This window comes from Myotis yumanensis, unplaced genomic scaffold (assembly GCF_028538775.1).
Source record: "Myotis yumanensis isolate MYYU_CA2020_CCGP unplaced genomic scaffold, mMyoYum1.0.hap1 SCAF_11, whole genome shotgun sequence".
Taxonomy (NCBI): Eukaryota; Metazoa; Chordata; class Mammalia; order Chiroptera; family Vespertilionidae; genus Myotis; species Myotis yumanensis.
The window spans coordinates 63917070-63931785 of record NW_027223762.1 but is presented as its reverse complement, the minus strand read 5'-3'; the positions used below and the strand labels follow the sequence as shown (position 1 = coordinate 63931785).

Sequence of the window (14716 nt, the reverse complement as noted above, 5' to 3'; positions counted from 1 at the left end):
CCTGGAACATCCACGGGGAACCTGGGCCTTTTGCCAGACGGCCACCTCTGACTCTGGCCCAGCCCTGAGATGTGGTTGTGTCCAGCTCCTGGAGGAGGGAGGGTCGGGTGGGCTATGTCCTTGGGGAGTATGTGCCCTGTATGTCCTATCTCTCCGCGTTTCTCCTGCTGGGACAGACTCACACTCAGGACTCTCTCTGACTTAACTGTCAATCACTCTTCCGACTGCGCAATGACTGGGACTCCAAAGGACAGCAGTGTCCTGGCCTAAGGGCCATGCAGCAAAGGCAGCTGATACTTAGAATCCCGGGAGCCCCTCCCACCTCCAGGGCCAGCTGCACCATAAGCAGGGCCCTGAGAGCAATCCCCTCCCAGAGGCCTGGGCTCTCCTGGGAGCAGGAGGAAGGAAAAGGAAAGAACCACCACCTGAGGGAGGAGGCGGGTTCCTCAGAGACTGAGCCTGCACCAGCAGCTCCTCACCAGCAATGTCGGGAATCCATGGGCCACCAGCCACTGCTCTTCCCTGAGAAGGACTAAGATGCCCTGTGCCTCAGGCCTGCCAGCTGCTCTCTGACAGCAGTCCTGGGTCCCCCCAAAACGGAAACCAGGGTCTCCATTTTGCAGACAGTTCTAGGTCCCCCTGAGCGTGAGCACTGGGCTGCCAGGGAATCACCGTGGGCAGTGCTGGGTGTGCAGTGTGAGGGGCCCTCGGGCAGGCTCCGCAGGTGTCTGAACAGGCCTGGGCTCCAGCTCAGGGTGGATCCAGGCTGAGTCAGCCCAATGGTTAGCCTGGAGGGCCAAGCCTGGAGCCACACAGGCCGCAGGCAGGCCCAGGGGAGGTGGTGCTCCCGGCTCCTGCTGGAGCCCAGGCAGGGCTTCTGCTCTGCAGAGATGGGGAGACCAGGCCGAGTGCTGAGTGCCCACAAGGGATACAGAGCGAGCCCACCCCAGCCGCACAGGGCACAGCACCCCTGACACCCAAAAGTCAGTGGCTGCTGTTTCAGTGTCTGGCCAGGAGCAGAGAGGGACTGCCTCCTGCCCTGTGCTCACTCACCTCACCTCCTCCCAGGGGTGCTTCTGATTTGTAAACCAGGGGCCAGGTCCTGAAGCTGAGCCAGGCAGCCTAGAGGGCAGGGGGCCTGTCTGTCTTTGCTGGGCTTGTCAAACCAAGGTTATGCTTGTCATAGCTTCCAGGGTCCAGTGGGAGGTAAGATGATGAAAAATCATAACCGCTTCTTCTCTCGTCAGTTTCTAACACCTCCGGGGCAGTCATTTCCAGCTCTTCTGCTGTCCTCAGATGCTGTCATCTCTAGGTCATAAGCAGAATGTCTTTTTAAGTTTTAAGCTGTATTTCTCCCCTCTGTTGCACATTTTACATTTCCCAGTGCTCATCCCCAGATGCTACTTTTCACGGCATCCTGCTCTGGTTGCACCGTGCAAAGTGGCTTATTCTGCTGTCGTGACCAGCATTTTAAAGCTTTTGTCTCTGTGCCCAATGCCTCCTGACCCTGTTGCTCTCATATTGGTTTATCTCTGGTGTTGCAGGCGCTCCTCAGGTGTCCGGGGACCCTGACCTCTCATGGGCTCCCCCTGGCAAGATGTGACCCGACTGCCCTGCTGGGAGTGTCTACCGCTAATCAGATGTCTTGAAGAGGACCGTAATGTCCCATCTAAGCTGCGAGCACGCAGGGCTACTGGCATCTGGAGACAACCAATCTGTCAATCCTCCCCGAATCCCCTTGTTTTTCAGTCTAGGACACCTGCCCTCCTTGCCATGGACCGGCCTCCAGTGCAGGGACTCTGTCAAGTCTCCTCCCTGGAGAATAAACCTCCAATGTTGCCTGATCTTAGCCCAAACTCTAGTTCACCTCCAGAGTTAGAGAGCCGCTTGGTGCTACCAATTCCTGAGCAGTGGTGTGGGTCCCAGGGCTCAGGCCCAGCCGTCCAGATGGCGGAGTTACCCTCCCAAAGTTGCACAGCTGTAGGCGGAGGTGAGCTCTGAACCTGAGTGTGTGGGACGCCATCCTGTCCCCAGCGTCACCCACCTACTGACCACCTCTCGGTCTGAGAGGTGCCTCCTGCCCCTGCGAGCTGGGTCTTTGGGAAGGACCTCGGGCCGAGATGCTCATCCCTCTTGGTTCTGGAGGGTCCCGTGACTCACCGTGGGTGCGGCCTGGGTGCTGGGAGGTGGAGGTGGAGCTGGGAGGAGCTGTAGTGATGGCTGAGGATGAACAGGCCCTGGAGCCCAGCTCTGATGGCCGGGGCTTGGTGGCTGGGTCAGCGGAGGCATCAGTGCAGTCAAGGCTGCCTCTGGGTGGGCCACTCCCTTTGGTATTGGGTCCCCAGGGTCTGGGGCAGAGAAGGACAGTGAGAAATGGGGCTGCAAAATCCCATGCCAAGGTGGGACGATCACATTGAGGCCTAGAAGCAGGGCCAGGGAGCCCAGGGACAAAAGCGGGGCTGTGTGCCTCATGGGCTGTGGTCTAAGGTGGGGCCCCGGCGGCAGCCTGAGTTGGAGGCCCCAGGACGCCGGCCCTGGCTCTAACCATGGCTCACAGTTCGAGCCCCCAGCAGCCGGGAGAAAATAAAGGGTGAGCTCAGGAAGCTCAACAAAATGTTGGTAAAAATCCAACACGTTAACTACTGGCCCCCCCTGCTGTGTCCCTCAGTCCCTGATCACTAGTTAGAAGACTTGGCCTGTGGCTGCTTAGGCCCACTCCCGACCTGTGGGCCAGGCCCTCAAGGTCCAGCATGTGCACCCTGCCAACGGGCTTCCCTTATGATTTGAGAAAGAAGTTCATTGCCACCCTAACAGTCATCTGTTTAAGAAGTCTTCATCTCTCATGGTGACTTTGATTGCAAGAATGATTTTTACCTTGTATGTTTTGCAATCTCTGAATTTTCTACTGTGAACACAAACTCTTGTCAAAGTTAAATAAAATCCTAATAAAAACAACAACAACATTGGAGGAAAAACACACCTGAAAGACCTTTGACTACCTCGTAGTAGGAAAGGGGTGGGCTCTCCAAATACAGGTGAAAAACGAATGTGGTTGGAGTTCCTCAGAGCATCAGGACAAGGCTGTTTTGCACAGTGTCCTGCTCCAGGCAGCCGGAGGGCTATGGACCCAGAGCCACGCCCACTGTGGGGATTCTGGCCCCTCCACTCTCTCCCAGGACCTGCTGCCCCTGGCCCTCAGCCACCCAGTGTCTGGACTCACAGGGAAGTTTTGAGCACTCAAGCCTTGCAATGTGAAATCAAGGGGAGATTTGGATTCTGAAAGATAACCTTGATGAGCAGCAAGATTCACATCTGGTGGGATGAATCTGACAGACGTCCACTACATGAGGTCAGTGTGAGCAGCAGCCAGGGCAGAGAGATGGCGTTTCGAACAGCATGCGGGGCAGGCAGGCGGAGGACCAGCACACGGCAGCCCAGGAATCAGAAGATGCATGCGACGAAGTCAGTGCTACATCAACTGACAGGAGCAGTGAGAGAGTCACCGTTTACTTTCACGGTGACCTTGTGTTTATATGATAGTGGTTTTCCACTCACAGTACTGATAACAATCTTTTAAAATAAATTGGAAACGGCAAGTCGATTCAAGGGAAAGTATGTATCACTCAGGTGAAATAGACTTTGCAAAATCATGGAGATGGTACGAGGATGGCTGAAGACAGAAAACAATGCAGTAGTAAAGGCCTCTGTGGACCAGCGCTCCCGGCTAACGGTGACAGTGAGCTGATGACCTGTCTGTCCACTGCTGCCCTCACAGAAGCATCCAAGACGTCAGAGGACCTCAGCACGGTCCGAAAACGTCACTTTGGGCTGAACCCTGGCTGGGCAACATCGATCCGATTATTTGAGATGCTGAGTGGAGCAGTCAATTCTTCAAAACACAGAACACATCTAAAAAGGGACTGCTCTGCAAAAGCCAAGATTCTGTTCTCTGACTCAGAAAGTGGAGACAAGGGCAGCAGATTTAAAGTTAGTTGCCCAAAAACGAGTCTTAAAAAAATCTCACTTGACAGGGGCCGCACAGTTTCAGAAGCATAGCGACCACTGATGAGTTCTGCGCTGCACAGGGGCAAGGTCTACAAGCCTGCATGTGCGAGAGAGGGGGCGGCACTGGGCCCGGGGTCTCACTTAGCACAGACACCCTGGCCCAGGGACCTGGTGTGGATGCCCCGAGGCTCCCCTAACACTGGGCTGCGCTGGAGTCAGTCCAGAGGCTGGGACAACTGGTCTCCTTTGAAGTCAGAATCCAGGTTGGCTACTTTAAGCTTGGCTTGGAATGTGGGTCAGGAGGAGGGGTCCACTATGGGTCATCTGGCCTTTAGCTACTGTTTTTCTGTTTGTTTTTTGAATTTCAGACATGAAGGCAGGTACATTGTGAAGACACTGATGGATTAGAAATCCCCAGCGTCTGAGAAAGGGAGGGGCTAGTTAGAAGCAGGTGTGATGTCAGAGGAAGAGGAGAACTTCAGGCGTTTACAGAAAGCCAGGCGGGATGATGGAGACTTGGCCTTGTCCTCGCTCCCGCTTCTGCAGAAGCGACTCTTTTTGCGCCAAGCTGCTAAGTTGTGATCCCCTGGATAACCCAAGAGAGGAAGGAAAAACAAAACAAAACAGCAAATAAATGAAATGAATAACAAATGACTGTGTTAGCTAAATGGTCTTGGGAAATCAGAGTCCTGTCCTGCCCAGGAGAGTTGGAAACAATACCCACAGCACAACCAGAATCAGGACTCGGTGAGCCATTATGCTCTGACCCCACTTAATTAATTTAGTTGCGTCCTGTGCCCAGGCTTTACTTAGCACGTGAGGAGGATTCTACATTGCTCTAGGAGCCGCTGCCTTAGACTATTTTTCAATGTCAATGTGTTTAACTATTAAATAAGAATGTTTACTAGTTTAGGACCCGGTTTTTCTTACTCCTCCGCCCTAATGACAAGCTCCCTGACAACTTGGCTCACACAGAACTAACTCCTGCTCCTGTTCAAAGACCTTGGGACACTTCCTGGTGTGCTTCTGGCTGCTGCAACAGGACAGTCCACCTGAACTGCTCACTAATAGTCCTTGTGCATCTCAAACAGCCTCTTATGGAAGGATGAGTTTGAAATTCCTCTTTTTCAGACCAAAACACTGTCAACATCAAGAATTATTCCCATTTAGATCCCTACACATCCTCTACTGCAAGCCTACACTTCATGACCTTTAAATTATGGAGTCTTATCAGAGCAGACAATTGGCCTAACTTCCTGAACATGTCATGTACATGAGCATAACTGACTTATCTGATTTCTGACTTAGGATTCAAGTTCATCGAAGCACCAGTTATTTCTCTCTCCACACCACCACCTGGTGGCCACAGCTCACACCACAGGAGAGGGGACCCACTATGCAATGCTGGTGCCCCAGGCTTGGTCAACACCTTCAGGGACCAAAGCAGCTTTAACTGCAGGCAGTGCTCACAGTGGTTAAGAGTTCAGACTCCGTAATCTGTCACACCCGGGTTCAGTTCCCAGCACCACCCCTTATTCTCTGGGAAAGTGCTTATCCTTGTCAAGCCTCACTCTCCCAGCCCTGAAAAGGGGATAGGAATCGTGCCTGCTCCACATGGCAGTTGGAACTAAAGGAGAGACATAAAGTATGAAACTAGCTAAAGATTGCTGAGCCCAGAAAGAGCCCCCATTACATGGCTGCCCTTACTAATATCTACCACTGACCTCCTCTCTCAGGAATCCAAACAGTTGTTCGTTTGTTTTATTAATCCTCACCTGAGGATATTTTTTTCAGGGAGAGTGGGAGGGAGGAGCAGAATCAGAGAGAGAAACATTTTTGTGAGAGAGACACATCGATTGGGTGCCACCCACACACCTCAACTGGGCCGGGCATTGAGCCTGCAACCCAGGCATGTGTCCTTGACCAGAATCGAACCCTGGACTCTCTAGCCTGAGGGCTGACACTCTAACCACTAAGACAAACTGGCCAGGGCAGTCAAGCATCTTTTCTCTGAAAGTTTTTCTAGCTCTATTAGGCTGATTATCGTTATTTAAGTCAAATTAGACAATAACACAAAGGAAGGTGGTGAATGTAAAAAAATCTATGTAGCCCCCATGAGAACCCTTGACAACAGACACCTCAAGATAAATGTTAATAAGGTTCATAATCATTTCCCTGCATGTGAGCATTTGACCTATTTCACCTCCTGTAAAGACTGGAAATGCGAGCATAAGTCCCTAAACACTGGTATGGATGTGTGTGCACACTTCGTTTTTTGCATTTCGAGGTCCTGAAGTGGTGAATGTCACCCAGAAAGGCATGTGCACAGGTCACACTCAGGAGGCAGCTTGTCACAGGCTCTGGTGCTGTAACAGCCGGCCCTGAGAGGGCATGAGTCTCAGGCCTGGGCTGGTCTTCAGGAAGTCCTGGTTTTCTTCATAAAATTTAAATTCTCAGGGTGCATGTTTGGCAGGTTTATAGGTAAGTCATGTATGAAATGATATTTAAAAGTAAATTGAAAACTCAGCCATGTTTAAGGCAAGTAGGATGCACTTTCTCCCTTGCCGGAAGCCGGTCCATCATTGCCGCTTGACATAGCCGCTGCAGGGAAGAACCATCTGCACAGCATATGTTTCAAGGGTCCTGGTTTATATGGCACACTGTTCTTAATATGTTTGCTCCCCTACTTAACGCTATGTGTTTTAACCAAGGTCACCTCTCCGAGAAAGGTTGTTTCTCCAGGTGGGGATTTTTCCCTGGAGTTAGGGATTAACAGGACTAAGGAAGGGAATAAATCAGTAAAAACCCTTAACTAAGTGCCTGGCCGGTAGTTAACCACTTTAACTATGAACAATCACGCTTAAACTACATAATCTTTACTTAGGATAATCTCCTTCAGTTACTTCCTTGTAGCTTAACAGAACAATAGAGTAGTGACCTTGGAATGGAGATAACAAACATCATAACCTTTGGTATAGAATGGATAGGATTAAAATCAATTGGTATAAATACAGATGTAACAGGAGAATAAAGACAGAACCTGGCTGGAGAACCTGACTAGAAAACCTGGACAGAACCTGGCTGGAAAACGTGACTAGAGAACCTGGCTAGGCTGCTGATCAACTGAACACTGTCTCCGTGTCATTCCTTCTTCGCCGACTCCGTCCACACCTTTGGGAACCCCTAGACCTGCTGGGGCTGGACCCCAACACCCCCTCTTCCAAACCTTAACATCTCTGAAATCAGGATGCAGCTTCGAGCCTGCCTCACAGTCACTGTTGGCCAGGTGGCAACTGTGACAAAATTGTCACTGCCACAACACATTTATCTTCTTCTTATGTGAGCACCCTTGTCCTGACAGCCTCTGAGATTCCATGAAATACATACAGCACATGCAACTAGGAATCCACTTCAGAACCTCTGGCAATTCCACGTGACAACCCTGAATGATGAGGTGCAGTGCACCCCGTGGTGGCAGGACTCAAGGCCAGATCAGGTCGCTTGTCAAAGTGACAGGAAGATCAGAGCCTCAGGAGGCCTTGCTGAAGACCTTGCAGCTGTCCTCACGTGTTAAATGCACCGCGGATCTCCCTACAGAAGTGGCCTATTGTAGGCCTGGAGGGAACATCCGCTGTGGAGCTTGTATCTGCAGTAACTGTGTGGACACCAGCTCTGGATATTCGAGTCCCTACCACAGTGTCCATGATTTGTGAGGCTCCTCCTGCTAAAGGACCTGAATTGTTCTGGGAGAAAGTGCAGCCACACTGACGGGGGTTTATATTTCCTACTTGGGTGTTCACATTCCTAAGGAGACAGATGTGCATGTGTGGAGCACACTCCCTTCAGCATCCTACACACACACACACACACACACACACATGTGCACACAGAGGCAGTCTCCTTGGTTCTCCCCTGTCCCTGAGGGAGACCTGAGATCCTCCCCTTCACTTCCTGCCTACAGACAGGTCAGCCCCTCCTACCGTTTCCCCAGAGCCCCCTGCAGGTCTCTTGCTCTTCTGTTCACTTTGAGCAGCATGGGGTGGCCTGGAGGGGCTCCAGCTGCGATTGAAGAGGCTGAGAAGTACTGGGCAAGGCCTGGTCTGAGGACCCCAGCGGCCAGGAAGGCCTCTCTGGGGTTGACTTTCGTCGTTCTCTGGAACCCCCTTTCTTTAGTTTGATGAGTTTGACTAAGTCTTTGGCTCCAATCCAGTGCTTTTTCCTGTAAGAAGTAGGTTTTTAGGACACAGCTAACCCTCACTGCCCCTCCAGCAGGTGTCTGGGTGCCCTACGAAAGCTGAGATTTCAATCACCAGCCTGAGAAGGTGGCACTTAATCTGGTTCAGAATAAGGGTGCTCTTTGCCATCACCATGATCATCCCACCTGGGGCTCAGGAGGTGGCACACAATGTGCAGTTAATTCACACAGACCCAGGGGTGGTAGGAGCCTTCATCATGCAGGAACCCACACTGGCCCCTGGGGAAAACAGAACTTCAAACCCAGCTCTCAGCTCTTAATTACTGTGCCAAGTGCAGGAAGTGGTGCTATACTAACCTAATCATGCTGGTTGGCAAAATTCCACCAAAATGCCATTTTTAGAAAGAGTCAGGGACCTCCTCACTTTCTGCTAGAGTTAATAATACGTGAAATAGGCTGGCATATTCTGCCCACTCCCGGCACTGAGGAATCTGGGTGAGGGGAAGAGGGCAGGAGAGTGGGCCGTTTGAATTAAAAACAGTGAGCCCTGGATGAGGTACCTGGTGGTTGGAGCATCAGCCTGAGCACTGAAGGGTGGTGGGTTCCATCCCCCGTCAAGGGCACATACCTGGTTTGCAGGTTCGATCCCTGGCCCCGGTCGAGGTATGTGCAGATGGAAACCAATTGATGGGTCTCTCTCATATCTCTCTCTCTCTCTCTCTCTCTCTCTCTCTCCCACCGCTGTCACCTCCCTCCCTCCCTTCTACTCTCTCTAAAAATCAATGGGAAAAATATCCTCAGGTGAGGATTAGAAAAGTAAGTAAATAAATGAAAACTGTGAATGTAAAAGGTAATTCATTCCAGCTAACAGGAAATGAAGCATTCTAATGTAACAAGGACCACAGCTGGGTTCTGGTCCTGGCTCTGCCACGAAACAGCACTGTGCTTACACAAGTCACTCAATTTCCTCATCGGTGCCTCAATTTCCATGTCAACAGGAGGGTCAGGCAGAGGTTCTGATATTATGTGGTTCTGTGATTTCTACAGAGAGGCCCTGCCGGATTCATGGTGTTTTAACCTCAAGGCTGGGCTGGGTCAGGACAATGGGAAGGCCCAGCTCCTGGGCTCAGGCCTGGGCCCAGGGGTAGCCCTGCTGGACTGAGGCCTGCAGTCTTAGGGGCCAAATCGGCCCACCACCCGGGCTGCTGCTCTCTGGGGAAAGGAATGTGTTTGTGAACTTGCCCTGGACTTGGGTCAGGTCCAGTGAACCCAGAGGAATGGTGGTCAGAACAAAAGTTTCCTGTGTTTGAAGACAGGGGTGCTTGTCCAAGCGTCTGCCCCAAGTTTCCTTCCCAAAACAGAAACCTGGCTTTCTAAGTCCTGCAAACTTAAGACAAAGGCTGATACACCTGCTTTAGTGGCTCTAAAAGCACAGACTCTCTGCCCTTAAACAGGCTCCTGGCCAGCTAGCATTCACCATCCCTCATAGGATAACCCTGAGTACAGAGGGCAGGACTGAAAGAAACTCTAAATTCGTTCCCTGCTGGGAGTGACCTGCACACAGGGACCTGCCATACAGCAGAAGGTACGGGCCCAACAAACTGGCCACTGCTCTAGATGCTACAGCTTCCCCTACTCGTGAAAAAGCAAGCTTTCTGTCCTGTGTGTAAGCTACTGACGCTTAAATCAACTCACTTCTTTGGCGCTGGATCATGGAACTTGTGCTGAGCCATGCTTTTTTCTTCCAGTTTTTCATTTTGTCTCTGTAAGGCATTTAATTTGTCTCTAACAGAGGAGAGAGAAAAACAATCTGGTTTTTAAAATAAAAGACATAAATTGACTCAACACCCCACCTGGGACCTGGCCCAGAAGGAGCCTGTGTGTTTCTGGGACTCAGACATCACGGTGCTCATGTCCACCATGACCCCGGAGTTGGGAATATGGGGATGGAAGCATGTGACCTGGGTCCAGGAGCCTAACACATTGAGGAGACGGCTGAATACCTAGGGTCAGGCTGTGCGTCACCTCAGGAGAGAGACCCCGAACCATCTGAAACTCAAGCTGGGAAACCCCGAGGGTTCTGGCCAGGTCAGCTCAGGACGCTGGGCCCTCGGGTCAGACCCAGGGCTTGGCTAGCTCCTGCAGGTGCAGACCAACGATAGCTTTAGTGGTGGGAGGGCTTTAGTCTGCCCTCGCTGAGTTAGACAGGCATCAGGTTAAAAAGGTCAGTTTAGCAAAGTCAGACCTCCAACCTGGACCCACTCCAATGTTGGGCTTCTGCTAACACTTCTAGTGAAGCAAACTCAAAGCCTTTTGGGAGCCAGACAGAGAAGATAAGAAGCAAAGCGGCCTGGGAGGACCTGAGGGAGGAGTGGGGGCTGCGGCGAGGCTGAGCGCTCGGTGCCACCTGGGACCTAACGCGGGGCCTGCAAACGGAGCGCCGCTCTCCATGTGGCAGAGCTTCTGACTGCTTTTCCCAAAGGATCCAGAAGCCTCGGCTCTGAAGCAAAATCTTTTAATTTCTAAATGTGGGAAGTCAGTTCACATTTTTAAAAACACAGAAAGGAGCCTCTTAAACCTTGAACTGCCAGAGGGCACCCCCGCTCCTGGGAGAGGGAGCCTGGCTTTCCTGAAGCAGAAGACATGGCATGCTTTCCTGTTGTCTGTCTAGGAGCCATGCACGCAGTGCTCGCTATACAGCGCCCCCCACAGGGCCGCTGGCTCCTGTCCTGTTCCTGCCTCTCCTCACCCATGTGGCCTTGACAGCTCAGACCCCCGCTTTCCCTGCTTGAAAATGAGTCCTCGGCATCCAGACAGCTGCTCAGGCTCCTTCAGTCAAGAAGGTGCCCAGGCCCCTCCTAATATGAGGGCTTTTCCGTGAGTTCACTGCATAGTGAGCGCCCGTGAGAAGTGATCGCTTGCAAACTACTGGGTCCCTGGCTACAGACCTGCTCTGCTCCCAGCACCCTCGGATCGGCCTCTGTTCTTCTAGACTGTGTTATTCTGTTCCCACAGCCGTCCCCCAGCCCCCCAAACTCATGGCCCAGCTATCCCAGGGCTGGGGAAGACTCTGCTTGGAGCAGGCTCAGGAAGCCTGCCCACTCCCTGGCCTCCTGCAGACACTTTCTAATGCAAAACGGTCATCAGATCATCCCCAGGGTACCAGGTCCCCACTCTTGTAGTTTGCAACTGCCCAACCTCTGCTGGTAATTTTTAGCAGCTGCGTTATAGAGAGCCCACTTCAGGCTACAAACTCTCACTTCTACCCAAAAAGTACAGTGTGGTTTCCCATGTCAACCATCCTTGGTTTCCCATGTCAACCATCAATGGTAGATGTTGAGCCCCCTGTAGATGAGCGGACGAATCCGGGAGAACAGTGAACAGCAGCATCACCCCAGGGAGCTGGGACAGTACCCAGTGGTCACTGTGGCCATGTCCCTCTGTCCCACACTGGCCAACCATTCCCAATCACAAGGAAGGACAGTCCTAGCAGCAAAGCACCGAGGGGTGAAGACCACCGTGGACCCACAACATGCGTCTCAGATGACTTGACTTCCAAACCACAAGGATTCTAGCACCAAGGCTCTTCCTCCTGCCCTCATTTCTGGCAGCTTCCTAGGCCCTGTACACCAGCATCCTTAATCACCCACTTCCCAGTGAATCCCACTCATTAGCCAGGTATGGCAGTCTTCACCGGCTGAGCGCTGCCTCCTCCAGCTCCCCTCCTGCCACTCCCTGCACCTTCCCTGCACCCAGAAAACTGGAAGCTCCACCTTCACGTTCCCCCCGCCCCACCCCCAGGACAGTTCCCCACACACACTGGCTAGCCTTCTCCCCATCCATGTCAGCAGCAGAACTCCAACTCCCACCACCACGCTTCCTTCCATTTTCAGGAAGCTCCTCAACATCTGTCTGTGTGCACACAGCTCTGCTCACATCCCATCACTCCTACTGGTTCCTGGAGACCAGGTAACTGGTTCTGTGTATCTCGCAGGGCCAGGCCTGTCGGCAAAGGCAATGTGGGCAGAGGGAGGACAGCCACTGTGCACCAACAACCCACTCTGCAACCCATTAAGGGAAAAACCGACACAGAAAGGGCACAGCCTGTGATCTGAAGTCCTTCCCTAGGAACCTCTCTTTATCACTGTTGTATTTTTCAAAGTGAACTTGATCCCAAAAGCAGATTAAGAAGTGCCTGGCAGAGGGAAGTGTCTCTGTAAAGCCAACAAAGCCAACCACCCTTATTTGCAGAAATCTAGAACCATTCCCTTCCCGGGATAATGAGAAGGATGTGCTGGTAAGATGGTCTGTCCCCTTGCCTGGGACACCAATGCAACCAGGGGGTTCTCTGCTGCCCAGAATGGCGTGGTCTAGTCGTGGAGCTGGAAGCCACGATCCCTCTGTTGATGGGCATCCGTCAGCCCACACCCCTCACACGTACTGCCGCTGCTCCTCCTGGTGCTGGTAGTTGTTCTCCACGTCCTCCTGGAGAAGCCTCTGGTTCTGCCCTTTCAATTTTTGGTTTTGGCTCTGCAGGTGACGGTTTTCTCCTTCCAAGTTGCCCTTGAGGCGGGAGAGCAGCTAAAACACAGATGGACAATGTCTCAAACACCACACGCTCCCATGATTCCACTGCTGGGAATCTACTTCCAAAAGGAGAAAAAGGCCACGTGCACAAAGATGGCCATTTTGGTATTAACTACCTCAGCTGGCATGATCAATATGGCCAATGCCATGGGGATGGCCAAGCCTTCTGTCACTGCACCATCTAATCAGGCAGCCACAGGCCATGTGTGGCCGCTAAGCACTGAAAACGCAGCCAGTCTGAGCTGAGCCATAAGTGCAAAATATTTAATAGGTTCTAAGGACTTAATGATTCAAAAATAATGTAAAATATCTCATTAATAAGCTGCCTGGTGCATGTGGCTTGGTTGAGTATCATCCCATGCACCAAGAAATCACCAGTGTAGTTCCTGATGAAGGCACGTTCCTGGGTTGCTGGCTCCATTCCCAAGTAGAGGGCATGCAGGAGGCAACTGATGGATGTTTCTCTCAAAAAGTCAGTAAAAACATATTATAAAAAAATCTCATTAATAAACTTTTGGGGTTACATGTGATGCTTTAGATATAAGGGTTAAATAATATAGACTCTTAAAATAATCCCACCTGATTCCTTTTACTTTTTGAATATGGCTACTAGAAAGATGAGTATTACGTGTGGTGGCCTGCATTATATTCCTATTGCACATCTCTGCTCTAGGCAGGGTTGACACGCTTTTCCGGTAAAGAGAGAGGTGCTAAATATGTTAGGCTTTCCAGGCCGAAAGGGGTCTCTGTTGCAACTGTTCAACTCTGTTATTACAGCAGGAAAGGAGCCAGAGAAACAATGCACATGCATGGGTGTGGCTGTGTTTAAAAAAAAAAAAACCAAAAATCTTAACTCATGGACACCAACATTTACATTTCATGTCACTTTCACTTGCCCCCAAATATTATCCTACTTTTGATTTTCCCCAGCCATTAAAAACTGTGAAAGCTATTCTTGGTTCACAGCCGTACACAAACAGGAGTGAAGCTGGACCTGAATTTGGGGCTGAGGCTGGCCAGCTCCTGCTCTAGAATATCATCGCGGTTGGTGTAGCAGGAAGTCCCAAGCTTTGGCTTCAGACAAACGGGGTTCCAACCCGCTACTTCAGAGGGACAAGGATGGGAACCCCAGCTCACAAGATCATTGCGAGAATTAAATGAGATGACACAGAGAGCAGAGTGCTCAGCTGAGAGGACTGAGATAAAACAGTATTTGGATGCTTCCATGCACCGCCCCAACCCTGCAAAAAGCAAAGATGAGGTGGAAGGTGTTCTGTAGCACACCCCTGCCCGTCCTCGTGTTCATCCCAGTCAACTGCCTCTGGCTTCCTCTCTGCCTCTGTGTGACATTCACACACACCCTTTGAGCAGAGATGCCAATGAGGACCCATTCCCACCTGGTGGAGCCCAAGGCATCAGCCCAGGGAACAGGCCCACCCAGGGTCCTGGGGCCTCCAGCTCTGGCCTCACCTGGCAGTGGTTGCCCAGCTCGGTCAGCGAGATGTCCCTGCTCTGGAGCTCCTCCCTCAGCCAGTTGCACTGGTCCTGCCAGCAGTTCACCTCCAGCTGGGTGTCCTTCAGGGAGGTCTGCAGCTTCTTGCTGTGCATCTGCAGCTCCTCCTGCTGCCCCTTCAGCCCCTTATACCAGGCCTGCCAGCGGTTCTTCTCCAGCTGCATTTCGTTAAGGGAGGTTTGCAGCTCCTTGTTGTAGATCTGCAGCTCTTCCTGCTCCTTCCTCAGCCAGTCGCACTGGGCCTGCCAGCAGTTCACCTGCAGCTGGGTGTCACTCAGGGAGGTCTGCAGCTTCTTGGTGTGGGTCTGCAGCTCCTCCTGCTCCCTCTTCAGCTGCTGGTGCAGGGAATTGGCCCTGGGGGTGGAGAGACACAGGGCCAAGGGCTGAGGCGCACTCCCAGGCTCTGTCCCAGTTGT

The 14716-nt window shown here is 51.9% G+C and overlaps 1 protein-coding gene across 1 annotated transcript in view; it reads right to left on the bottom strand.

Annotated features, from left to right (window-relative positions):
- Positions 1-8025: 8025 nt before the first annotated feature.
- Positions 8026-14716, bottom strand: part of LOC139019316 (protein Daple-like) — a 31592-nt gene continuing 24901 nt past the window's right edge. Inside the window, exons 11-15 of the mRNA XM_070428354.1 lie at positions 14505-14654; positions 14258-14294; positions 12636-12781; positions 9896-9985; positions 8026-8224 (exon numbers count right to left, since the gene is read on the bottom strand). Of these exons, the coding sequence (XP_070284455.1) occupies positions 8026-8224; positions 9896-9985; positions 12636-12781; positions 14258-14294; positions 14505-14654 (622 nt within the window). The remainder of the gene's footprint in view (positions 8225-9895; positions 9986-12635; positions 12782-14257; positions 14295-14504; positions 14655-14716) is intronic.